Source organism: Lissotriton vulgaris, chromosome 1_1, assembly GCF_964263255.1.
Source record: "Lissotriton vulgaris chromosome 1_1, aLisVul1.2, whole genome shotgun sequence".
NCBI lineage: Eukaryota > Metazoa > Chordata > Amphibia > Caudata > Salamandridae > Lissotriton > Lissotriton vulgaris.
This window is the reverse complement of record NC_141685.1, coordinates 721,915,544-721,942,886: the sequence shown is the minus strand read 5'-3', so window position 1 is coordinate 721,942,886 and position 27,343 is coordinate 721,915,544. Positions and strand designations below refer to the sequence as shown.

Here is a 27,343-nt window from a genome sequence, read left to right as displayed (position 1 = left end):
CTTAATGCTGGTGGTCCCCCGTGGGCTAACAATGCTGCTGGGCGAAGAGACTGACTTGCTGCAGCTTGCACTGGTTTTTGGTGCAGGTCCCACAGTTCTGGTACAAATGGGCCTGTTAGCATTCAGGAAGAGCTCTATTGATGAATTCAAGAGATCAAGAACCACACCAACAGTCCATGACCTGAGAAGGGACTTCTTGGGAATCAGGGACTCACTGAAGTCAGGTCCAGGACCTATTGGGGAGCCTTTTATGTCCCTGAGACTCAGATCAGGAGCCCAGCAGATTAGCCCTTTGAATCACTCTGGGGTCCTGGGTTCAGGATGAAGTTACAGGTTCAGGTCATCTACCCAAGGCAAGAGGCAGCAGGCAGCAGGTCAGCAATACAGCAGATTCTTCAGAGTAGCAGTCCAACAGAATGACAGTCCGTTCAGCAGCACAGCAGTCCTTCTTCCTGGCTGAGTATCCATAGGTACAGAAGTGTCCTGAAGATAAGGTCTGGAGGCCCTATTTTTATATCCTCGTGCCCTTGTGCTAGAAGGTGGGAGAAGCTTATTGAAAGGTTCTTTGAGGTGCATGGAATTACCTGACTACCCTGTCCTGGTTCCAAGCTAGCTACAGTGACATTACAGGGTCCTAAGCCTATTGAGGGATACGTGGGGCTGTGCCCAGCCCCACCCCCATCATAACAGCAGATCGTACACCAAATCTCTCTATGTTGTGACTGTCTGGGAGGAATTCACAAAGTCTAACTGTCAGTTACACCCAGTCATGTGAACCAGGCCAGGCTACAGGCACAAAAGGGCAGGAAAAGGCCAACTTTCTAAAAGTTTAATTTTTAAAATCTTGATGAAAAGGCGGGCTTTACCATTAAAGAGGGTTATTCATTACAAGTATATAGATACCAAACATGATATACCTACCTCCTCTTAGTCAGGAACCACATTTTAAATGGTTTAAGGAATTACAAATGTTATCCTATGGGGAAGGGTGGCGCTCACAGTAGTGAAAAACACATTTTAGAAGCTTTTCACTACTAGAACATGTAAAACTTGAAAGCACCCTACCCTATGTGCTACCTAGGTCCTACCTAAAGTAGGACTTATATGTAATAAAAGGTACGTTTGAGGCTTGGCAAGGGGATTTCAATGCCAAGCTGCCATGGCAGTTTAAAACTGCATTCAGGCTGCAACGGCAGGACTAGGACATGTTTTATTGTGCTACTTAAGTATGTGGCACAATAAGTGCTACAGGCCCACTGGTAGTATTTAATTTACAGGTCTTAGGTATACGGCATACCATTCTACAAGGGACTTATAGATAAATTAAATATGCCAGTTAGGTATATGCCCATCGAAACCATGCTTAGAGGAGAGAGCATGAGCCCTTTAGTACCGGTTAGCAGTGATAAAGTGCCGAGAATCCAAAGGCCACAAAAGTTAAAATCCAAGAAAAGGAAGGTAAGTAGGAAAAGGGGTTAGGGGGAAGACCACATTAAGGCTGATAGGTTTTGGGCTGACTTTTCACCAATCTCAGAGCATCTCCCTGGCTGACTAATCAGTCATAGCGCCAATTCTCTGTGACTAAGGAAAACAATGGCACAACCTTTCTAAATCAATATTAAATGAAATACGCCATTGTCTGCTTAACCAAAATAAGATAAAAGTTGACAAGTTAAGTTAAACAAATCAAATCTCACATATATCGTGAAAATACAAACAGCAACTTTCATGGTTCTGTTCAAAATCAAAATTCACACTAAGTAAACTCCCATCCAGGGGTATATGACATAACAATGCTGACAATTACCACGCAGGACAGGAGGAGTGATAATAGCATCTGTGTTTATCCAAGATGGTGCTTTCACAAAGGTGTAGCACAACTAAATGATATTACTAAACACGCTTCTTGACATCAATTTTTAACTTGCTTCAAGTATGATTGTATTAGCTCATCATATGCATACTGGATCAAACATAAAAATGATTTCTATTCATTATTACTCATTGCACAAAATTATAGATTTGAATAAACGCTTCCACATGCTTCTACCCTGGATAGAATCAATGAATTGTTCAAACTTACTTCTAACAAATGGCTAGTTCTGGTATTCTGAATTCAGTAATATGTAACACAAAATAGATTAAAGGATATAAATGTGTATTGTAACAATGGAAAGGATGGCTCTTCTTTAGTCTATCTAAGATGATTAAAATGGGGGAAGTTAAATTGTCATGGATCAGTGCATTTTAGTTTTCTACCGGACATCGATTAGTAGGAGCAATATAAGCAATAAAAGATTAAATGGAGTGCGAACAAAGGGGTCTATTATAATGGTGGGCGGATCGCCACCACCCGTATGCTGTTGGCAATCCGCCCTCCATTATACACCGCCCGCCTCCCATTTCCCCCCCACCATATTAGGATGGTGGGGGGGACTTTGGCGGATGGAAAGACTGTCCGCCGGTTTTCCGCCTGTCAAACAGGTGACCATGCGGAAAAGGGGCTTGATATGGTGGCGGTGTCTGCAAGGCACCGCCATCCATATCAAGATGCAGGCGGTGATGTGCCTTTCCATGGTGGTGTTGCGGCCATGGAAAGGCATGTGGAGTCTGCATGTGCGGGCCCGTTGAGGGCCCCCAGGGTGTTGGGGGTTGCACATTGGGAGTACACATTTGCATGTACATTATGGCAGGCACTGCGCGGTGCCTGCCACGTTGTGCATGCAAATGCACAAATGTCTTTTTTGCATTGCAGCGGGTGCTGCTGACAGCACCGCCCACCGCAATGTAAAAAATGCGGGATGCGCCCGCCAGTGTGGTGGGTGCACCCTAATTATATATGCGGGACCGCCACACACATAGCGGGCAGTCCTATTTCCCGATGCAATGGTAATAGACCCCATAGTATTTATTTATGGCAAAAATTAAAATTTGTAAGAGATATTTAGTCTGAAGGGGTTTTGGGATTGAAGAAATGTATTTTAATTCATAGAGCTTTGATCATGAGTAAGAGCTATGCGTGGTACATTTAATAAGTAACAGCTCAGAGCATGGAAGTGATTGAACAGCACTGAAAATATGGTGCAAAACAATCTATTTTATTAAGTTTCCAAAACACAATATATTTTATTGGAGGCAAATTAAACAACAAATATTTAAGATTTTGCAAGCTAATTGGGACTAAAATGTATGCACGAGTTTCTATTTCATCCTAAATGTGAACTTCATTGCTGGAAGTGGGAGCTGGCTCAGGTGCCTTAATCACTAATATTTCAGGCCACAGTCGGACTGGGACAAAAATAGGCCCAGTCAACAAAATAAAAGTGGTCCCCTTTAGCAAACCAGTTAGCTAAAAAAGTGGCCTACATTTGCAAATCTGGTCAGTTTTACACTTGTGAAGACATGCTGTTTTGGTATTTTGCAAATTATGGGAGATTGCATGCACTTGTATTTTCTGGAGGTAATGTTAGTGTTAATATCAGGGAACTCAACAATAAAAACTGGCGCACCTGGCCATAAAACAGGCCAGCAATCTGCTAACAGAAACAGCCCACAAACTGATCTGTCAGACCAGTCCATCCAGCACTGCCTGATTGCCCTATTGGCCAATATGACCCTGCAGTGTCCGCAGGTGGGACACATAAAAGTAATGGGAAAGTAAGGTAGATGACTTCTAAGTTCTAACTAGAATAGTTGATAATTTCTGTCTGTTTTTAGAAATCTCATACGGGGGCAATTTGATTATTTTAGTCATTTTACAGATATTTCTTTTTAGTTTGAGCAAATGGTCATTGGGAGTTCCTCTTTGGGTACAAATTCAATGCTTTGGAAAATGTAATTCTTATAAAAGCTATTCAAGTATGCAAGAAAATTCCACAACTATCTGATGTGTCTTTAGATGCACAGTTTCACAGATGGAGGCCTCAGTAATAAAGGAGATTTTTTTTTTTTTATGAACATTTATGATTCCAACCATATGGTGAACAGCTTATATGCTACACACAAGCCCAAGGGGGATGCAATGGGGACAATTTATTCCTCTGTTGTCGACTGCCAGACAGTGGCGATGGAACTAGGAGGTGATGCAGCACCCTTCAAAGGCTTTTCTTCTGGCAGAATGTTTGTGTTTTAAAAGGTGACCGGTTCTTTTTTTTCTTTCCTCCCACTTGTTTAACGAACTTCAATGCCGATTTTTCATCTACAAACATGTGAACAGACCTTTTGGGTGTCATCTTGAGTTTTGCATGGTAGTGTAGGGCATAGGGGATCTTCGCCTGCATCAGAATACGCTTTCCGGGTATGAATTCCCAGCGGGCACTTGCACCACTGGTGTATAGTCTAGGTAGAAGGAAATGGAATTTCCCTTCTAGTCAATGGTACACTGTCCCCTTGCTAGTATCGAGTTGCGGTCTTGATAGTTCAACAACATAGCTAAGATTGGCCTAGCTTTGCTCCGATTGGCGGCCTAGGGCCCAGTGCCTGGTGTGCCCTCTCGACCGCGAATACCACAGACAGGCCAGGGCCAAAGAGATTGTGCAGCAGTTCGGCAACATAGGTCTCCATTTTGACAATGGCAGTCGTCTCAGAGATCCTGGGTATATGGAAGTTGTTACGTAAAGATCTGGCCTCCAAATCCTCGTTCTTTGCCCTAATAAGATTGAGAACTGTAGAAAGGTGGGGGAGTCACACTATCCGCAGGAATACGAAGAGACTCGGTAAAGATGAACCAAGATGGTTTATTGAGAGAAATACAAACAGAGGACCCCAGCCACAGCTGTTATCGCAAACTGCTCCGGGGTGTGCCCCGCGCAGGGCGCTCACCTTACAATGTTGGCCACTGTGACATTCTAATGACTGTCACAGCGGCACACCCAACCACACATAGGATAAAGGGTGGGTGGCACAGGAAAGGATCCCCCCGGGGCGGAGGGCACCACACATCCCCCTCCCTACACATTTGAAGTACAATGCAGATAAGGTAAGGAACAAAGTTACGGACTATTTGTCAACATAAAGTTTCAAATACTTGGGGAGGCAAACCTTCCTGCCACTCGCCCTGGGAAGAGGGTTTACCAGTCTGGAACATCCCTGCTTAGGGCCCTTGTCAATGCCCAGGGTACTGTTCTCAGTCATAGAGGCATGGTAGGTGTCTATAGTGGGAGCAGTGTATTTAACTACCCTCCCCAGGTTCCATATTTTCCCTTCTTGTGTCTTAACAGCATTCTTAAACAATTTTACAATCTTGGTGGGTTCAGTGTACTTGGACCAGTGTGCTCTGCCCGTGGGTGCTTTGATCTTGACTATGTCTCCCATCAGAATTCCATCTCCTTCACCGCATGCTGTCTGTCAAACTCTATTTTCCTCTCTAACATGGCCTTGCATTCTCTGTCCTGCCATTGTGATTCCTTATTGTGACTTGTCCACCCTTTATACCACTTCATCCACCCTGGAACTAGCCTTGAGTTGAGATTTCTTGCTTTAAGCAACTCAAAAGGTGTCATGCTAGTGGTTTGGTGTGGTGTTAGTCTGTAGGTTTCTAGACGCTTCAAGACCTCATCTTTCCAACACAACCCACTGGCCTTTGCTTGTTGGATGCCCTCATTAATAGTCTTGTTGAAATGTTCGACCATCCCATTAGTCTCTGGGTGGTATAGTGCACACCTCTTATGTACAATGCCATTACATTCTAGAAATTCTCTCATTTCCCTGAGCAGATCTGCACTCTATTGTCTGTCAACAAACTGCTTGGCAATCCTTCCCTGATGAACACTTCTAACAAGAAGTCTATGACCACAGTGGTCGTGATGTCTGACACAAACTTCAATTCAGGCCACCTGGAGTCGAGATCTATCAGCACCAATATATAGGGTGTGCGATGTTCCCCTTTCAGAGGACCTACGATGTCCAAAGCCACGTCCACCCATGAACCCACAGGCAGAGGTCTACAGTGCATGGGAGGTGTGTGTTGTTTTAGGACCTTGTCGATGGTAGAGCATGGCACACAATCTCTTACTCTCCTCTCAAATTCCAAGTCTATCCCTGGCCACCAGTAGTCCATCCGCAGCCTTTGTTTAGTTTTAGTGTCTCCCATATGTCCCTCATGGGCTAGGTTCACCAGGCTCTCTCTCAACACTTCGGGGGGGACTAGCCTCGTGCCTCTGAACAGACAATTGTCGGCAAAGGATAGTTCATCCCTGACCATCCAGTATGGCTTTAGAGTTTCTTCCTTCTTGTCTTGGTCTACCCAACCGCTCTTGGTTTTCTCACAAACTCTCTGCAGGAGTGCATCGGCACTCAAAGCTTCCTTCCACCGTTCTTCTTCAATGGCAACCTGGGCAATGACTCACACATTCTCTGACTGCATTTTCTTTTCTGACACATTGTCACCCTCTACTTCGTGAGCCTCATTGTGATCTTCACTCACCAGGTGAGAGAGGCAGTCAGCTGCGAAGTTCCTCACCCCAGGTACGTATTCCACGTCAAAAGTGTATTCCTGCAGACCTATTACCCACCGTCTGATCCTGCTTGATATGGCACCGAGGCCCTTCTTGCTGAAGACTTCGACTAAGGGTTTATGGTCTGTCCTCAGGTGAAATTTCACCCCCATAAAAAGTCTCTGAATTTATTGATCGCCCAATGTGCCGCCAAAGCCTCTCTCTCGATCACCAAGTAGTTTGACTCTGCCTTGCGTAGTGAGCGTGATGCGAACGCTATTGTCTCCTCCCCGCCTTCTGCTATTTGCGTCAGGACTGCCCCATGGCCTTTGGCACTGGCATAGGTGGTCAGCATGGTCTTTCTGCCCGGAACTAAGGATTTGAGGTTGGGTGCTTCAGATAACGCCTTCTTGGTGTCTTTGAACTCTTTTTGACAGTCTGAACTCCACTCAAAGGTCATTCCTTTTTTATTAGTAGGTTGCAGATGGCATACGTGTGCAAAGTTCAGCACAAACTTGTTGTAAAACTCTACCATGCCCAAAAGCATTTAATTTCATCTTTACTTTTTGGTGCTGCGAGTTTGATGATGGTGTTTTGCAGATCTGTCTTGGGGCAGATGCCGTCCGTCGTCACTTTGTGACCCAGGAATTCCAACTCTGCACACCCAATCTTGCACTTTTCTCGCTTCACGGTGAGCCTCTGTTCTAGGAACCTTTTCAGGACTTGTCTGAGTATTAGTTCATGCTGTGTCGCATCTTCCCCAAAAAACAGCACATTATCCTGATAACACATAACCCCAGGGATGCCATTTAGGAGGTTGCTCATAATCCTCTGGAAAACTGCGGCAGCGCATACTAGACCAAACTGCATTCTCTTGAATTTAAAGGCCCCCATGGGCATGATAAATGCTGTAAGTTCTTGTGAATCAGAGTGGAGCCAGAACTGGTAGTAGGCAGATGTTAGGTCAAGTAGAGAAAACATTTGCCCCCGCTAACCTGCTTATCCTCTGTGTAATGTTCGGTATAGGGTACTTGTCAACTATGACTTCTTTGTTTAGAGCCCTCAAATCAATACATAGGCGTACAGAACCATCCCCCTTCTTGGCTACAACTATGGAGGCTAACCACTCAGTGGTCACCACAGGTTCGATCACCCCCATCGCACATAATTTCTCAAGTTCATTTCTCACTGCTTCTTGTATGGCAATAGGAAGATTCCTGACCTTGGCTGAGGCAGGCTTGCAATTCTCTCTGAGTTTTATTCTGTGGGCTTATTGATTTAGGCATCCTAGTTTGTCTGTAAATACGTCTTTGAATTCTTTCTCTATCCCTTCTAGTGTTCTGCCCACTTCTTGTATCAGTATTTGGGGGTTCCTGTTGGGATCCTCTCTAACATGGCCTTGCGTTCTCTGTCCTGCCATTGTGATTCCTTATTGTGACTTGTCCACCCTTTATACCACTTCATCCACCCTGGAACTAATCTTGAGTTGGGTTTTCTTGCTTTAAGCAACTCAAAAGGTGTCACGCTAGTGGTTTGGTGTGATGTAAGTCTGCAGGCTTCTAGACGCTTCAAGACCTCATCTTTCCAACACAACCCACTGGCCTTCGCTAGTTGGATGCCCTCCCTAATAGTCTTGTTGAAACGTCCTAACATCACAAGAACCTTGTCCATCTGCAGCAATTGCTCTCTGGTTTCCACTTGAAACTCATGATTTTTGGAGCTGTGGTTCTCTAGCATGTCTAGCCGGGTTTCATGTGTGTCCACTTGTTTTTTCACAGCATCAAGTTGGCATGTGAGGACATCAAGCTTGGTGTCTATTGTTTTTAGACTAAACCTAATGTCTAAAAGTAACGTGCGTAGGTTATCTCCTTGTTCCTCTGATTGAGGCATAGGTTTGCGATCAACATCTACCACCCCCTCAGCCCCTGTTAGCCTTGTGTGCCTTTTATTGTTGAATGTGAGCTGTTTTGCATCTTGTTTGCCCATAGTGCCAAGTGATGCATATAGTCAACACCTATGCTGGACTTAAGTGTTGCAGTTCCAGGAGATTCTACGTCCTGAGAGCCAGTCACTGAGAGCCTGCTTGGACTAGATCAACACTACTTTGCACACAGTTGAGACACCAATGAGCCAATCGGTTACTCAACCAGCAAGCACATCGCCTATGGCCGGTGTACTTCTGTTGCAACCAGTGTCCACCAACCTCAGAGCCCCTCCTGCTTATTCACGGCACCAGTGCATATGTAAAAGGGTTGGCCGCTCCCCAGCATTGCCCGCCCCAACGAGGCCACCACAGCCACTGAGCCCGTCCCCCACCGAGGCAGATACGCGGCGGACAACGAGCTCCAGGCGCGCGCACCTCCTGCCAAGGGCAGCTCTGAAGGGACTTAGCAGCCCCCCACTCAGGGATCGTCCCATTGTTCGCCCTGCAGCTCACACGAGGAAGGCACCAGCAAAGAGAACGGCTGCTCACCTGGATAGTTCTACCAGGCCTCGAGCCTCCCCTGCATCCCTCGCACACTCAGAACAGGCCGCGCCTGACTCCAAGATGGCGGCTCACTTTAGCTTCATCCAGAGGCCCGTCGCAGTCTGCCTGAGGCGGTGGATTCACTGCTTGAATCGACACTCCAGGTGGTGCCGTTTGCCCTTAAATTCGGCCCAAAGCGCCCAGGCCCGACACCAACCCGGGTGACGCCAGAGGATCCCAGAACATCCTGCTTGTCAGATACAGGACGTTTGGTACAGTGGGCAGGATTCTCCTTTCGGATGCCTTAAAGTCAGTCAATCTGCCTGTTACAGCTCCGGGATGCAGGACAGTCGTGACACCGCCTCGTCAGTATTGCCCATAGGTGCCTATTTCTCAGTAATGCCCCTCCAGATGATAGGACTGCCACTGCCTGTGCAGAGTTCGCTTAACAAGCATCCATCTCGCAGCACGGATAGGCCACAGATAGAGTTAAAGTGGCCCAGTTCCTCCTTTGGGTGAGCTTGTTGGCTAATAGTGAAGCTAATTTTAATAGAGAAGTTATTTTATACTGCCTATGTTTAGACAATGGTCTTTCAATCCCTGGTAGAATTACGTATGTAGGTCTTTCACTGATATTGGTTTCCCTGAAATGTTTAGCGCCTCAGACTCTACAACTAAACATGATAAGAGGCGGGTAAGGTCTCATCACAATGAATTTAGTTTTTCACAAAGAACGGAGGAGGTTTTTAGTAAGCACTCCATTCATAATTATTTTACTAGCAACTGGAGAACTGGTATTTTATCTTTCTTTGGAGCTCTCTTGGTTGGAGAGGTCTGTTCGTTTTAGATTTAGGGCAGGTACTGTGTGGAGTTTTTTGTGTTTCTCTGATGGAGTGAAGACTTGGGAGAGTAGTTTACCTGCATGTTCTCGCAATGGGTCAGCTGAGCAATCTATGTTGCAGTTAAGTTTTTTGTACATGTTATCACTGCTTTTTTAACACTGTCTTTTGTGATGTATTTTATTGTATTTTTGTGCTGAATTGTTTTTTGATCTTTCATTATTTTTACCCAAATATTGAATAAAAATATTTTGACTTGACTTGACTTGACTAGTCCACTAAAAAGAATAAGTACTCCCTGTGATGATAGGCACGGAATCCCGGTATTAACCAGAAGGCACTGATGTTTTCATCTTGTAACCACTTGAAGAGATCAATTCCTTTATTAAGCAGAGTCCTTTGATAGGATAAGGAGAGTGACACATGGTTTTTTACTTGCTAACCTGTCCTTTACATGAAGCTACACATTATTTCAGGTACTATCTTCTTTGCTATTGGTCTTCAAACACAGAACAGTGTTCTATTATGTGTTCTAGGAAACAATTTTGGAAGAGAACTCTTTGAGAAAGAAACTCTGTAGGATGTCGGCCGGGTCTGATGGCTCAATGGATTAATGCGTCTACTATGGGGGCCTATGTTCATCCTCATGGTCACAGGCTAAACCCCCAGTAGGTCCACTTAGCCTTTCATTCTTCAGAGTTCGATAAAATAAGTAACATTGAGTTGGGGTATAATAAATATCTTTCATTCAGTGCCAAAATACCCTTCTGGGTGAAAGTGCGCTTCACAAATACACATGTTATGTTTATGTCTAGATATTATGAATTTATAACAGTCTAGGCTGCCTCTCTGTCTCACAATTCGCAAGAAGGCCATTCACATCCAGAAGTTGCCCTATTGCATATTACATGAGATTCCTTCACACATGCTCAAACTAGGCACATTAAGGAACTCTATGCATGCACTTTACGTTTATTTATCAGAAGGTCACAGGGAACATGAGGCTGTTTCTGTTCTTCAAAAAAAGACTGAATTTTTATTGCTGCTGCTACTCCAAATGACATATGCGTTAGGAAAACCAGGGGAATCAATGCAGATCATTACATGCTGGGCTAAGGCAGGGAAAGCTTATTTTAAGTGTTATAGACATCTGAAAATGTCAACATTTGCAAAGTAAAGCTGTAGCCATAATGAGGATTTCCAGCTTCCGGATGTACCGTCACCAGGATATCACATCATATTAACATTTATTGCACAGATGTTCTCTCCTTCCATCACACTACCACAGCCAACCTTGTGACTAGGTAGTCTGCGGGGAAAGTACTACTGAATATCGATCTCCAGAATACTGTGGTAAAAGAATATTGAGTATAAATTCCGAAGGGACAAAATATTGAAAGATAAATGCATATAGGGAAGTTCTTAACTTCAAAATTTATGCGAAGGTCTTGGCCAAGAGGCTGGGAGGGATCATTGGCGGTCTAGTCTCACCATGGCAGCACGGGTTTGTACCGGGTTGTGACATCGCGGATAACATCAGGCGGGCGATCACATTATTTGATGCCCAGGCTGCAGTGGGGGGTCGGATCGCCATGATCCTTCTGGATGCGGAAAAAGCTGTGTCACCTGGAGCTATTTGTGGGGGATATTGGAGCAGAGGGGCTTTGGCCCTAATGTCTTGAGGGCTATAAAAGCCATGTATGTTGAGCTAGTAGCAAAAGTCCAACTAATGGGTGATAGATCTAAGGAAACCAACATATTGTGAGGGACCCGACAGGGGTGCCCCTGCTAGCCAATTCTATTTGATCTATACATAGATCCTGTGGTCAGAAAGATCTTAGACTGTGAGAATATCAACCCGGTTGTGCAATGGGTATGAAACCAAATTATTGGCATATGCAGACGACCTGGCTATAACAATGCCAGACCCAGAGCAGGCTATGGCGGCCCTTATAGGGATTACTTCGGAATTTGGACAATATTCAGGATACCATCTCAATGAATCAAAAACCCAGATAATTTGCTCAAATAATATTCTAAAGAGGGATGATAGATATCTGGAATCAGCAGAATATTTGGGGGTTAGGATCAACTCCAAGGTAGACTCAATAGTTGAGGAAAATTTCGTGCCAGTACTTAAGACAATTATGGCAGAGTTAAAAAGAATTGATTGTATACATCTGTCTACAATAGGCAGAGTTAATGTTATTAAAATGACCATGTTCCCCAAGATACTGTACCTTTTTCGTACTATCCCATTGGTGGTCAGGAAGGAAGTGCTAAAATCTATAGAGGTAGCCTTTACAAATTTTACCTGGCAATACTGTAAAATTAGATGGTCTATGAAGTATCTCTCACTCCCATTGGACAAGGGGGGGGGGTTAGCGGCTCCTAATATAAGATTTTATATGTTGAGCTGTCTTTTTAGTCAGATGGTAATCTTACTAGATGGCATATTAAATGGGTCTGACTTTTCTTTAGGGTTAAACTTTTTAAGCTCTTGCTAGGTAAAGAAACTACTGGTGTCTTGCTGCGTAAAACGGACAACCGTTATTATAATAAAAAATGATACAAGATATTGGAAAGCACTTGGAAGGTTCAGAAATCCATCCAGAAGCATCTGGGAATCCCTAGCCTGTTTCCTTATCTTAGTATGGATAGACTTTGGAGATTGTGGGAGGGACAAGGAATCAGAAGATTGGAAGATTTGTTTGGTGGTAACATGATGTTGAGCTTTAATGAGATTCAGAGAAAATATCGAATTCCTGCTTCGCAAGGTTTTAAATTCTTGCAAATACATCAAACGCTATTAAGGATTAAGGATTAGACTACCCATCACCCCAGGGGGTAAAAACAAGGTGGTGGATTATGTATTGTGTGGGGGTGTCGAAATTAACCCGATCTACAAAGTTCTAATTTCAACCCTCCAAGATGATGTGAATAAAATGGAAACAGCCTGGATGGTGAAATTAGGGGATCCGGATCTTGATCTAGATAAGGCTCTCGAATTAGCTGGAAAATGGTTCTGCTCTACGAATTTGAGAACCCCGCATTATAAGACGGTATTTAACCTATATTTTACCCCGGCTAAGTTATTTGGGTGGGGTAAGAGGGAAGACGATAAGTATCCTAGATGCTCTGAGGGGCTAGCTGATCTTGCCCATATGTTTTACTACTGTAAGAAACTATCAGAGATTTTTATTAATATCCAGAAATTCTGAGAGGGGCTGCTAGGTATTAAGATCATCCTATCCCCAACACTAATGATCCTAGGGCATGACAGTAAACTAAGTCTGAATAAGGCGGGAGAAGCGTTTGTGTTTATGTCTGTGGCGATCCTTCTGATTATGCAGGCTGCAGACTGGAAGGATATCGCGGCTCCCTCCTTTCAGATGTGGATCTCCCGCCTGCTAGAGGTCCATAATATTGAGACAGCCCTATATAGGGTAAGAGTTAGGAGAATGAGAGAGCTAGGGCAAAACCTATGGGCCCTGTTAAAAATTTGGAGAGAATCTTGCTTTTAATATGAATAGGAATTCTCGGATGTCTTACCCGATCTTATAGTTTTTACTTCTGACTTAGACGAACTGTTGTATTGCGTATGTATATGTATTTTGTGGTTTATGAACCTATTTATATCTGTCTTGTTTTTGATGATACATGTATAGTGGTCTTATTGTAATCGTATTTTATTTTCAATGGTTTTTACCAGGTAATCAATAAAAATAAAATAATAAAAAAAGGGGGAAGTTCTTAACTCCAGATTGGCGTACCTTGATGATGTATTTTTTGCATAGGTCCTGCTATGTGGAGTTAGGTACAGAATATATAGACTAACATGTTGATAATTCTCTTTGAGATTTTGCTCTCAATATTGTGTCCTGTTGATATACGAGGGTCCATATTCAGGGTGCACACTATCTGCAGAACATTGAGGGTTGTTGAGGGGTAAGTGGGATTGCTATTGAAAACCTATCTAGGCATCATACAGTAAAATAGAAGGGTAAGGCAAAAAAGGATAACCTTATATTAAAGATTGTTGTTTCATCTAGTTTCCAATAGGAGATTAATTATGTATGTGCCTTCCAGTTATAGTTTTTAATGGCGAATTATGACCTAGACATTCAACAACATTGTCCATAACATATAGTGCCTGATTACGAGTCTGGCGGTCCACAGACTGCCAGACTCGTGGGGGTGCAGTGTAAGCCGTCTCCTGACCACCCTATTACAATCAGGGTGGTTGGACCGCCCTTGCCCAGACTTCCATTATCCGTTCTATGGCGTTGTTGCGACTGTCAGTAGGCAGCAATATGCTTGGAGGGTCCGCCGTGTTTCCACCAAGCATATTCAGAGTTTCCTTTCTGCCATGGTATTCATGGGGGTTTGTCCACAATGAAAATTGCAACGGAGAGGAAACAAAAGAGGCTTACAAGAGCCCCTTGTGCTTCTGTGCCATGGGGGGCATGCAGGGGGGCACAGGATGTGCCCCCCCGTGTGCATGCACCCCAGTTCCTGCAGGGCATTGACCTTATAGTCCATGCTGTGCAGGAACTGTTTTTTGGTGTTTCCATTGCAGTGTCCATTTTCATTGGAACGTCAAAAAAGAGCCTGCCAGACACAAGAAACCCCTGCAATCTGGTGGGCGGCCAGACCACAGGTTTGGCGGTGCAGCGGCCAGGCTGACCAGGCACCGCACTGTCAAACTCATAATCATGCCCTGAGTGTATAACATTGCTTATTTTCATGAATATATTTTTATTATTTTATTTTTTAATGTCAATTGAAAAATGACAATTATGCAATAAGTAAAAGTGAGGTCAGGCACTGTTTTACAGTTGGTGGTACTGGGAGACTCTGTGAAAATATAAAGAATGGTTGGTTGGCTATGTGTTAAAAACACACCCCTTCACCCATTTTTCACTAGAAGGGCTCATGGAGGATTCCCTTTTTAGAGGATAATTTGGTCTTAGAAAGAGTTTGGTGGGTTTATGGGCCTAATGATATAAAAATTGCCACAGTCAGCTGAAAACTGGCTATGGTAAATAAAAAGGGCTGTTGGAAAGACTATAAGAAATACAATTGGCTGGATACCATCTTTCCAGCCCCTTAACAAGTCATGTCTTAACGTCTGATATGCCTGATATTAGTGGCTATTATGGGTATATTTGCTTCTTATTCTCCCTGGCTTGACTAACTCTGACATAACAGCACTGTCTGATCTGAGACCCTCCTTTCATACTGAGGGTTGTCGATCACTATTTTGAAGTCAACAATATTTATATACAATAAGATTGCAACCACAATATTTACCTACAACTATATTGCATGATAATTATAAATGTATTATTCCTGACTCCACCTATATTCAGTTCAAAGGTAAGTAGGCTGAGACATTACTTATCGGTCAAAGTTGACAGTGTTTATACATTTAATTTTCTGTCCCATGTGGACTTAGAAACCCTTCTTCACAATAAACATCTGACAAAAAAGAGTAGATTTGCTTCTTGAACCACTCTGCCTACCATTACATAGCAAATCTTTCATACAAGCACATTACACTTACTTGGGTTGAAGCATGTGGGGTAGATAAATCCAGCTTTAGAACAATTTGCAACTAGGATCCCTGGTGGTGCGAGTACTTGAAACCCGGATATACATGTAAAAGTGATTTCGTCGCCCTCGAAGAAAGCCATTTTATCCCTCTGCTTCAAGCTCAATTCTACAAAATGTTCTTTAAGTTTGTCTTCGGTTACCTGACACAAACCTGTAGAAAATTTTTAAATTAGCTCATTGAAATTAAATCAGAAATTAAAATAGGGCATGCCTCACTATTAAATAAGAACAAGCAAACAAGCAATAAAATAAGTAACAATAACTTCAGATATATTTTTTAAAAGTTGGAAATTGATACTCTAAAAACAAGTATGTTGCTTTATACCTTTTTCAGGAATAGATTTTAATCTTCATTTTTTATGGAATTGACAACACCAATCAGACAGAATATTACGTGACATGTACAGACAGACAACACTATTTTATGTTATCTTATGTTAAGTTCATCTTCCATAGCAAATTCTATGTATGGCCTAGAACAGGCTCAAGTTGTGACAAAAATACTAATAGGCATGCATTTCAGCTTGAAAGGCACCAACTGGAAACATGCGCTCTGGCATATATACTATGGGATCATTAACCTAATATCAATCCATACCATATCGAAACACAAACATATCAAATCTGAAATGTCAATCACAAAAATATCGACTTGCTATAATTAATTAGTAAACCAAAATAGCAGATACAAAAATATTGTGACCTTTAACCCCTTAAGCGCTGCCGTCGGCCAACGGTCGTCGCGAGCACTACCTTGCCAGTGCTGCGCACGACCGTTGGCCGACGGGCCAGCGCTCGTTATTCGAACAGTTCAGCACTGGGTGCTGAACGTTCGACGCAGCAAAGGGGTTAAATAAAAATATAATACGTCAAAAATATTGATACACACAATATAGACAACAATGATATCACCAAAATAATTGAACAATCACTAATAATGATGTTTTTATAACCACTCAATTAATGTAAAACAATTTCTTAAAGTAAGACTAAAAGGTTATATACACATACTTAAATTAAAAAATATATTACATTTAGGGACACATTAGTATGGCATGCAGACTTTGTACGTTGTACATTGAAATGCAGGGGGGTACCATAGGTACCCCCATTTGGACCCCCCAGAGGCAACGGGCCCCTGCAAGAAATCCCCACATGCCTTTCTGTGGCGGCAATGCCACCATGGAAAGGCATGTCACAGCCCTCATCCTTATATGGCGGGCGGTGTCTAACAGACACACCACCATATTGATCCCTTTTCCGCATGGTCGACAAGACAGTGGCGGACGGTCTTTCTGTCCGCCGCGGACCCCCCAGCCATGGTAATATGGCGGGGGTTCTTTGCAGCAAGGATGGCGATGGCTACCGCCTGCCCGGTGGGGGCGATCCGCCCGCCATCCTAATGGGGCCTCTAGTTTCCTTCCCCAAAAAAGCATAAACTAAAAACATTTAAACTACAACTTAAATATCAATAAAGAATGTGTGTGTGTGTGTGTATATATATCTATATATATCTATCTATATATATATAATCTATCTATCTATATATATATCTATCTATATCTATCTATCTATCTATCTATCTATCTATATCTATCTATCTATCTATCTATCTATCTATCTATCTATCTATCTATCTATCTATCTATCTATCTATCTATCTATCTATCTATATATATATATATATATATATATATATATATATATATATATACAATTTTCTTAAAATCTGCCCTTGCTGAGAACTTAAGAGAATGTAAGAAAATAAAAGAAAAATTGCAAAAACGACCTGTGGAGTGCGACCCGTTTGTTTCTCCAGCCGGAGGAATTGTGTGGGATATATATATATAGCTCCCTGACCATGTCATGAATGATGTAATATGTGACATCATCAGCATTGGATTGCAGATGCGCGAAATATATAGTTAGTGCAACTAACTATATGTCGAATTTCATTGGTTTTATATCAATAAAATGTCCAGCTAACTATATAGGAGGAATTTCAATGGTTTTTTAAATGTTAATTCCTAACTATATAAGGCCTAAAACCTATGTTTTTTTAGTGAATATATATATATATATGGAACACTCCAATCTTCACAGTACAGTATAAGAAAGGCACTGATTCCGTGAAATTTCAAATTCCAAATAAGTTTTATTCCACTTTTCGGCTGCTTTGACGCGTTTCGGCAGTTAGCTCCCGCCTTGTTCACTACATCTCTGCATTCTGTGACTCAATTTATACCCCTGTGACATTACATTACATCATGAATGTTTGACTCGGTTTTCCATGGTTATTACAGCTTGTTTTACATTTTGACTGCCCTGTTGCCATGACAATGCTAGCAACGCTTGAATTTGACAGACATAGAAAAGTTCTTGAGGCATGCACATTCCTACATAGCATCATCATTGCTTGCACGTTGTGCCGTTCCTATAGAAACCTCCCCGCACTGACAGCCTAGTGATTCCCTCATTCCTTCCAACGCGCTTGGCTAGTGTGGTTCGGCGGTCCCTGTATGCGGAGGTATTCTAGCTGTGAGTATTTACGTGTGTGTTTACAAATGTACTGGGTTCTCGAGTTACGCGCAATTAGTTCGCGCTATTGTCCCGTTATGTTTAGTGAGTGTTCTCTATGTGTGGAACACTATCTAGTCGTGTGGTAAATTCAAGAAATGTTGAGTGGGTTAGGTGGACATATTTCTAAGGTGGTTCCTGTGCTAAATTATCAGGCCCATATATTGCGGAGGCCCCAGGTTACTACCCGTGTGTGGTGAAATAGCCTAACTATATGTATCGCACGCTTATAGTGCTTGGCCATTTCTAAGTACCGTAGGCGCTTGTCCCTCTTCTCCAAGTGGACTAAACTGGGAAACTCTCATAGTTTTGGTATAGTACTCTAGTGGACGTGCGCTATGAATATAGCTATGATGTTTTACTACACCTGTGTATGTCACATGGAATTTATTCTTATACTCAACCATTTAAATAAATGCATACAAATATACATATTATATAACTCCATATATGTTTACCATTATCAAACATCGAGAGCAATATTGAAAATTGAAAACACACGCATAATAGCAATGTATATATATATCCAATTTTCCCATACTCCAAAGAATACCGGGACACGTACGCTGCGGTGCACCACAGGGTCAGAGGTCTCTCTGTTCTTTATTATCCATGGACACAAAACGTAACCAAGTCACGTTGATGCACTCCAATCTGAGATCAATTACCACAGTAAATCAAATGTGGTCCAAGGGTTCTTTATTCAGTTCACAAACAACACTTGCCTAGTTCACGGGTGTATCGCCGAAACGCGTAGGGACTACGGTTCCAGATGCCTGATTCCATGCTGTTTGTGAACTGAATAAAGAACCCTTGGACCACATTTGATTTACTGTGGTAATTGATCTCGGATTGGAGTGCATCGACGTGACTTGCTTATGTTTTGTGTCCATGGATATATATATATATCTATACTACTATTATAAAGGAAGAACTTTGAGGCTTTGAGGCGGGTAAACTCCGGAACTACAACGCCAATCCACACACCCGATACATCATTGTAATCCTCAGGGTGTGCAGATGGACATAGGCTATATAAATTAAAAATAAATACGTTAGTTAAAAAAAAAAAGTAGTCCCTTCAAAGTAGCGCCGGCCGCGACGTGCGTGCTTACATCAGGAGCGGCATACTCGAGCGCAAGGAGCTTCGGATGTAAGCGCTGGGAGGAGCGGCGGAGATCAGCATGGGGAGGAGCAGTGACGAGGAGCGGCGGTGATCAGTGCGGGGAGGAGCAGTGACGAGCGGAGGAGCAGCGGACATGAGCGGAGGACAGGCGGTGAGGATTGGCGGGCAGGCAGTGAGGAGCCGCGGCGGGGAGGAGCGCTGAGCGGCGGATGAGGTAGGGCGCCAAGTAAGCAGTGAGCAAAGCAAACGTGAGGGAGGAGCGGCAGCGGAGAGGAGCGGTGAGCGAGCCACAGGTACCAAACGGAAAAAGAAAAGTGTGCAGGTTACAAAAGCGTACAGAGTGGAGCGGTCAGCTGAAAGCTAAAATGACAATCGGGAGAAGGTAGCAAACGGGGCATTACAGGAAGAAAAAGTGACATGGGCAGTGACGTGGGCAGGTACCAAACGGGGCATTACAGGAGGAAAAAGAAATGTGTGCAGGTTACAAAAGCGTAAAAAGTGGAGCGGTCAGCTTAAAGCTAAAATGACAATCGGAAGAAGGTACCAAGCGGGGCATTACAGGAGGAAAAAGTGACATGGGCAGTGACGTGGGCAGGTTACAAAAGCGTACAAAGTAAACATAGAGGCATAATACTGCACAACGTCAGGGCGGGCGGGGGCCCTGAGCCATGATTGCTCCCGGACAACATCGGGACGGGCTGCTAGTATATATATATATACATTTACATATATAAATATATATACTACCCACTGGCGGTCGCCAGTAGGTAGTTATAGTTAGGACCTATTTTCCATAGAAAATCTGCAACATTCTATTTGGAATAACTTTGGTGCCGGTTGACAAATCTTCGTGAAATTTTCTAAACCCGTGGGGCTCTCCGGTCCGCTCCTATCCTGAAAGTCTTTGGGTGATTCATGAAGTGGGGGCTGAGAAAAAAGGGGGTCCCAAAACGTGTTTTCCCCATGCAATTTTCCATAGGAACCTTTCATCGCTGCTACAGCCTGAATGGCTGAACGGAATGACAGCAAATTGGCTAAGAGGTAGTCCTCGTACCTTTTGCTTAAATGGTGTGAATCATTAAGTAGTTCCTGAGAAAATTACAATTAAAGTACATATATATCTATGGCCTTTGTGGATCTGCGTATCTTGCGCGCACTCTAAGCGCACCGTCCCGATAACGCACTGTATGCTATTTGGCTGTCAAGTGTTTGTCAACATTCGAAACCAGGAAGTGCTGGCAGCCATTTTGAGCCTCGGTAGAAGCGAGAATTTACAAATTAGTTGAACAAGTGTTCAAAACGTATAAAGGGGGCAGGTAAGAAATATTTTGACCCTCTAGACCTGCTTAAGTGGTCCCACAAGTACCCCTAGGGCCCCAAATTGTTTTTATTTCAAACAGAGAAATGTGCGCTAGTTGTGTGGATCCGCCGTAAAAAAAATAAAAATGAAGTGCAGGCTCCTGTGCTTATTTAAAAATGAGCTACCAGGGAGGGACAAATCCCGGGGACTTAAATATTACATTTGATGGGGGTTCAGAGGGGACCTGTAGCCTGGGGACCGCCATTCCTCAGTGCTACAAAATAAATGGGTGAGGGAGCTCAAAGGTCCATCTAAGCCGTGCGGATTACCATCCTCCGGGGCTTTTTATATTTTGGGAGGGGTCGAAACCTTTGGGAACACCACCCCCCATGAGCTCTTGCTGTGTCTTGGGGTGTCTACCCCTGGGACACTACTGTTTGCTATGGGAGGGCGGGAGCCGATGTTCCTGCTCTGTCATAGCAAACTGGAGGGCATATTAACAAGTGCCATTTCGCTGCAATTTTTTTTAAAAAGCCAAAAATACGGTGAAAATGATGTTGCCCTATTTACTAGGTGACGCTAAGATGAATTAACGCTTGTTAGCAGCTGGTTTGCTAACGGCTCGCCTCGTATCTTCAATGAGTTGCAATGTAGGCATTCCAAGTGGCAAGGTAGGTGTTCCTATGACAATATAACATGGAAGAGGGAAGAGGGAGATATGACAACAGCGTTGTATTTACAAGGCGGCCCTGGCTTTTGAGGATCGATAGCAAAACTCTTGGTAATTGCGGTTTATGTCAGATCCTAACATCTGTTCTGAAGTAGACTTAAGCATGTTTAATATGCGAGAAGGATTGATGTGTTAAGTACACAGTCTTATATTAACAAGCTTTTCACTTGCGAACACGAATTTTACCGAAAAAAATATATCACCTACTACTAATTTGTATTCTTCCTTGGGATCCCATCCCATGGTGTATATTCAACGTTGGGGACTGTGGGTGGAGGCCCAATGTCCCTACGGTGCCAGTCAGCTCCCTGCCTCCTTCAGAAGCCACCATTACTTTTCCACACGTGGACCTGCTAATATACAGCTCCTCATTGGGAAAAGCATTCTGCTTCACTTTTTAAAATAGAGAGGAGGTTTTCGTGTTCTCTCTTTCAAAATGCAAACCAAGTTTGCTATGGCAGGGCGGGAGCCTCGGCTCTCACCCTGCCATAGCAAACAGCAGTGTTAAAAAAATCTTCCGGTAAGACAACAATGGATTTTGAAGTCCATTATCGCCATTTTAGCTGTAGTTTGCTGTCGTTAAAACAGCGATCATTTTAACACCGTCCTTGTAAATATGCCCCTAAGTTTTGTAATGTCGACAATCCCATCTCCCATTTCAATAGGCACAAAGTATTTAGTGAAGTGCACACTGTGAATCGTGAAGCAACACTGTCTAATTGTGATCGATAAAGAATTGACCATTGTTGTGTACAGAGTAGGTACATGGGGTTTTGTAACATCAGTGGTTATTCCTCGAGTCTTCTCTCGAGGTTAATCCAAAGCGAGGTGTACTTCTTTTGCTCGTAATGTACATAGTGTTCTATTGTCTCAGTTTACTTTCCCCTCTGTCATGTAGAGGATCTTCGGTAAATGTAACAGCTTCTGTACAGCCAGTACCTTTCAACCCTACTCCCAAACTTCTTACTGCCTGTTACCATAGTAACAGTTCATGGAACACTTAAGTGAGCACACAGGTCACAAGTTCACCACAAAATGTTGCTAATCCAAACAGTAACTGTGCTGGACTTTTTAAAATTTTCCATAGGAACCGTTAATCGCAGCTACAGACTCTGGTAAAGAGCTGGTAAAGACTTAGCCTCAGTATTATACTTCTAGTTATAAACATCAATTCTACTTTAATTGTTAAATCTTCTCTAAGCATATGATTATCACACTAAATAATAGTAAAAAGTTGTCAGAAAAAGAAGACATAAATACTCATTTTTTAATTAACTTTTATTAGAACAAAAAAAAAAATAGACACGTAACTTTAACATAACAGTATAATAAACAAAATGTGAGATGGACTCCAATGGTAGGAGGCTGGGTAACCTGCAAAACAAAAATGAAAATAAGTCTTTAAAATTAGATCGATGTGACTGAATGAGGTCAAAGATCACAAATTAACATAACACTTGACAATATTGCTTATTCGCACGTGTGCAGTGTGCAGTGTGCCTGATACATCCCACCGCTCTCATAGGCCCGCGTAGAAGAGGTGTCTGTAGGGAAGAGCCTGCTGGGTCAGATCTACAGTATGGTCAAGCAGGTCTTTAAAATGATTCAGTGATGAGACAGAAATAGGTAAGAGATCATGTCATTATGCAGGACAATATAGTTTATTTTGCAACACGTTTAATTGGAGGCATTGTGTATCTAGGCCGCTCTGCTTACTTTTTGTACACACTGTGTACTGTGTTCAACAGAGCTCACAACTTGAGTTCTGCTTTGGTTCTACACTGCAGACTGTATTAAATTCAGCCTTGATTTATTTATCTGCAGAGTGGACAGCAGCGTCCATAACTTGAAATGAGAAAGAGAAACAATGTGAGAGAGAGGGAGAGAGAGAAAGAGAGAAAAACGACATTGAAAGTGTGAGAGAGAGAAAGTAATAGATGGAGCAGGAGAGGTAGTGTTGGTACTGGAGAAAATCTTCGTAGCTCACCTTTTTGCCGCCGGTGTGTGTCTAAGCATGTACCAGTTCATAGTGCACCCTCAAGTTTAGTGATCTGAAAGATAGTATAGAGTTAGTAATAGCGAGGTACATACAACTGCACAAGTATATTTCTGTGTTATGCCTTTGGACACTCAGGATACTGTATTACATCAACTTCCACTGCAAGGAGGTGTCTGTGCGCTCTTTTTCTCCCAGAGTACCATACCCCATGCACTCCCACTGCACAGCGGTGAGTTCTCATTACTGCGTACCCAGACTGTTGCACCTCATTGACTCCCACTGCCCGGAGGCAATTGTACATTCGCTGCAGTCAAGATGCTGCATACTATCCACTCTCTTCGCCCACAGGTGACTTCTCGTTGCTTTGGAAAGAACCACGTGTCAAAGCAACCTTCTTATGCGTTGTTACGATGGCCACGCATCATCGCAGAATCCTCAAACGTTGAGAATTGGAGGTGTTGGGGGGACGCCAATTTGTGAAACACAACCTGTTAGATAAAAAGGAAGATAAGATTGTGAGCCATTTTTTTCAAAGGAGAGAGGAAGTGAGAGAGTGACCAAAAATAATATTTGCAGCTCACCTTTCTGTCACTGGTGTGTCTTCTACCACGTGCCGGGATATAGTGCACCCTGAAGCTCTACATCTTACAAGATAGTAAACCCAAGATGTTATGATTGGTAATTGTCACTATCCTAATGTTGAGTAGAATAACATCGCCCTTTCACACACCTTCCCTCCCGCATTAAAAATACAACTATTTGTACAGTTCCAACTTGTTTAATGGGCTTCGATTTATGAAGAGTTAGCAGAGTAGTTATGTTTTCATCATTATTGATAACTTTATTTCAACCACAGTGGGTCATAAAAGTACATACCATAGTACAGAGTAAACAATAAAATGCTTTTAGTAAATAGGTTAAGAACACATTTCATATATATACACATAATTTACAATAAAAATGGTCATGATCAAAAGGTAAGAATTAAACTGACTGAATAGTTATCAAGTGATTCAACTGTAACTGTTAAAAAAACTAGGTTCTAGAATTAAGTTGTTATAAAAGTTCTGCACTTGATCCACATACTATTTAAAAAGCGGGACAAGCAAAAACAATCGGTGGGTGAGTATCATATTTAAGTACTCTGAGCGCGTATTCACATTCACGAAAACCCAGATTCCTACAAATGGGTTTAATCCACCTCTTTCGAGACAGCACATAAGCTGGACAAAGGAAACATACTTGGCTTTCATTTTTTAGTGGATATTCACACGCCAGGCACTCTGTACATTTGTTCACATCCCATTTGCATGTCAGTGACCTTAATGGCAAGCTACCCATTCTTAGTTGTAAATACAGTTATGTTTTCCATCTGGGTGTGAAAACAAGTGATGCGCAGTGATACACGTGGTTGCAATCACCACAAACGACGGACTTTTGACCGACTATAAAAACTTTCCCGCTATGGGAAAAAATTACAAATGCAGTAAGATATGGTATATACTACTGCGTACGCCTAAATTGCTGCGCTGCCTTTTTGTATCCAATCTGCTGCACCCCATCTACTCCCTCCGGGGCGCACCCAGGCCTCACTGCTCACCTTTTCGCCGACAGGGTATGTTCTACATCTTGCAGTCCCGCTCTGCCACCAAGAAGTCTCATATTTGGTGCGGAGTCTTGATATCGTTATGGCAAAGGACATACTCGTACACCCATCATCATCGCAGGTTCCTCACCCGCTCAGTCCTTGCGGTACCACTAACTCAGTGACCAAAGAGGCCATGCACGTGGTGATGGTGGGCCCCCTGTTCGGTAGTTTGGGCCTACGTGCGGCGTCCAAACCACCAGGACGGGCCATCACAGTGCTTGCGATGGGAGCAACTCTAAAATGGCGTAGAGCACGTGCGCCGCGTCTTTTTTATTGGTAGGGTCATGTGTGTTGTGACGCATGTGCTGAATGGGTGTTTACCAGCCATGAGGGAGTGTGTGTGCCGTTCTGACAACTAGACCTGGAACTAAGAAATCACTACAATGGAAATCTGGGCCTTCTAGCCTTGTTGTTGTCTTGGTAGGGTAAGCGGAGTGGGCTGAACTGACGTATGCCAGTGCTGCGCGAGGCTGTGAACGATGACTCCAGAGCTATGGGCGTGGTTCAGTCGTGAGCTATATGAGAAATCAACTTATTCGGGTGTCCATGTTGTAGTGCTGCCGACACGGGTCTTAAACGCAAATGTGTCATTATGTCTGTAAAGTCCCACAACATGGCCAACATGGAAGGTACGGGGTATCACTGAGCTCATCCATAGTTGCACACATAAAAGATGGTGGACATGACGCATTTCTGCGAATATTATTGTTTGTTTTACATTCAGTGGAGTGTTATAGCTGTAGTAATACAGGGCTATGAAAGCTTTAGATTGCAGTTTTTGGCACATGAAGAGCAGCTAATATATATAGGTATGTGGTCATTCAGGTATACTGTTGAACTTGGTGCTGGAAATCAGTGTTCGAGGCACGTCCACATCCATTTATTGTAGAGAAATGATGTAATCTAGGCATGCCTGAAAATGTATCCTAAATACGGTGCTCATGTAAATTGCTGATATAGTTTTGGGTCGACTTTGCGCTATATAAATATGCTAAAAAAATAAATTGAGCATTAACACACACTTATAAATTTACTATACAATTTCTTTGCAGTATTGTAATGATCCAGTTTGTACGTTCGTATTTGTAGAATGAGCGAGAGAAAGTTATATAATCGAAGTTTTTGTTACTGGCAGAGGTAAGATGGTTGCATACGCTGTTTACAGCACAATATAATGTGGTAGGGCCCAGGGGCAGCATTTAACAAACATAATAAATACACAGACACAGATAAATAGTTGAAGTGGGTATGGGCACGTGTGCTCGACTCCATTTTGTTACGTTGCTGATGGTAACAAGTAGAATAGTAATCTTGATATCATACACAGATATTCAATCGTAAACGGTTTATGACTTCTGCTGTACAAAGGTAGGAGCACTATATGTAAAATAGTGCACAGAAGATTCTATCGTAAAGGGTTCATCAGTTGTGGTGCACTAAGGTAGGGTCGGTTTGTGTGGAGCCTGCGATGATGCGTGGTCCAGGCAGACCGCACTGGTAAGAATGTGTTTTGACTACTGAATTATGGTGCACTGAGTTAGTAGTACCTTTGGCACTGAGCGGGTATGTAACCTGCGTTGATGTATGGTCCGGACAGGTCGCACTGAGGGTAATGTTTTTTGACTACTGTATTTTGCCTTAATAAAGCCATGTGGCGATTATTTATGGTGTACTGAGTCAGAGGTACGTCTGGTGTTTAGCGTGTGCTCACCCTGCGATGGGTGGTCTGAACCGGCTGCACTCAAAGCATTGACTGTTGCATACTGGACTGCATGAACTTTGAGGGAAAAAAATTCCATCGATGGTTATCAATTGCTCTACAAACTAGGTCTACTGATTGCTCCCCATAACAAATTAAACGATTGCACTTCACGCAGTGCATTCTAACTTTCTCAAAATGGGGACGTATGTCTGCGATGTTGAGTGTGATGCCCCAGAGGTACTTGGTTTTGCCGGTGTTGGAGATACATTTTGGCACAGTTTTCTACATACTCCGTAAGCATAGTTCACAGGATGCAGGGATTGAAGGTGCTTGCGTATACTAGCAGTGCCACAGAAGTATTTTTTGTCTCTGCCTTAAATAAATCAGAGCTGAATTCCTTATTGTCTGTAGTGTAAACTGAATTCAAGTTGTAAACCCTGCTGTCCGCAGTGTAGATCTTAGGCTGTATTGCATCATGTGTAATCACGATTGAAATAAAAGATGAAACATGTATGGAATACATTGCTAAAATATGTTTCAGGGACATTATAGTTCAAATTGTGACCTGTGCTGTCTGCAGTGTGGACTGCTATTGAGTGTGCCTTTGCACTTGCAGCATGAATTTTATTATTAAACTAAATATATAACTGATATAAAAGAAGTTTTTGAAGGAAGCATACTAAATGGATATTGTATAGGTTTGAGAGGTGTTATACTTAGTTTGGTATTGTACTCTGCAAATAATGAATCAACAGTCTATTTAATTGTGAGCTCTGATGACTGCATTGTAGGTAGGAGACAGCGGTTAGCAAGAGCCCAAGGCCATGTGGTGTTGAGTAGAGATGTACAGTATTGTTAATTTAGCGACGGTGCAGCCAGCGATGATAAGTGGTGCACTGAGTTAG

At 42.9% G+C, this 27,343-nt stretch overlaps 1 protein-coding gene across 7 annotated transcripts in view; it reads right to left on the bottom strand.

Moving 5' to 3' along the window:
- LOC147747711 (coagulation factor XIII B chain-like) overlaps positions 1-27,343 on the bottom strand; it is an 825,373-nt gene that overhangs the window by 112,183 nt on the left and 685,847 nt on the right. For 4 of the 7 annotated variants that reach the window (XM_086955018.1, XM_086955010.1, XM_086955035.1 and 1 more), the window contains one exon: positions 15,307-15,507. The exons of the other annotated variants lie outside the window; for them this stretch is intronic. In XM_086955018.1, the coding sequence (XP_086811144.1) occupies positions 15,307-15,507 (201 nt within the window). The remainder of the gene's footprint in view (positions 1-15,306; positions 15,508-27,343) is intronic. 7 annotated transcript variants of the gene reach the window in all.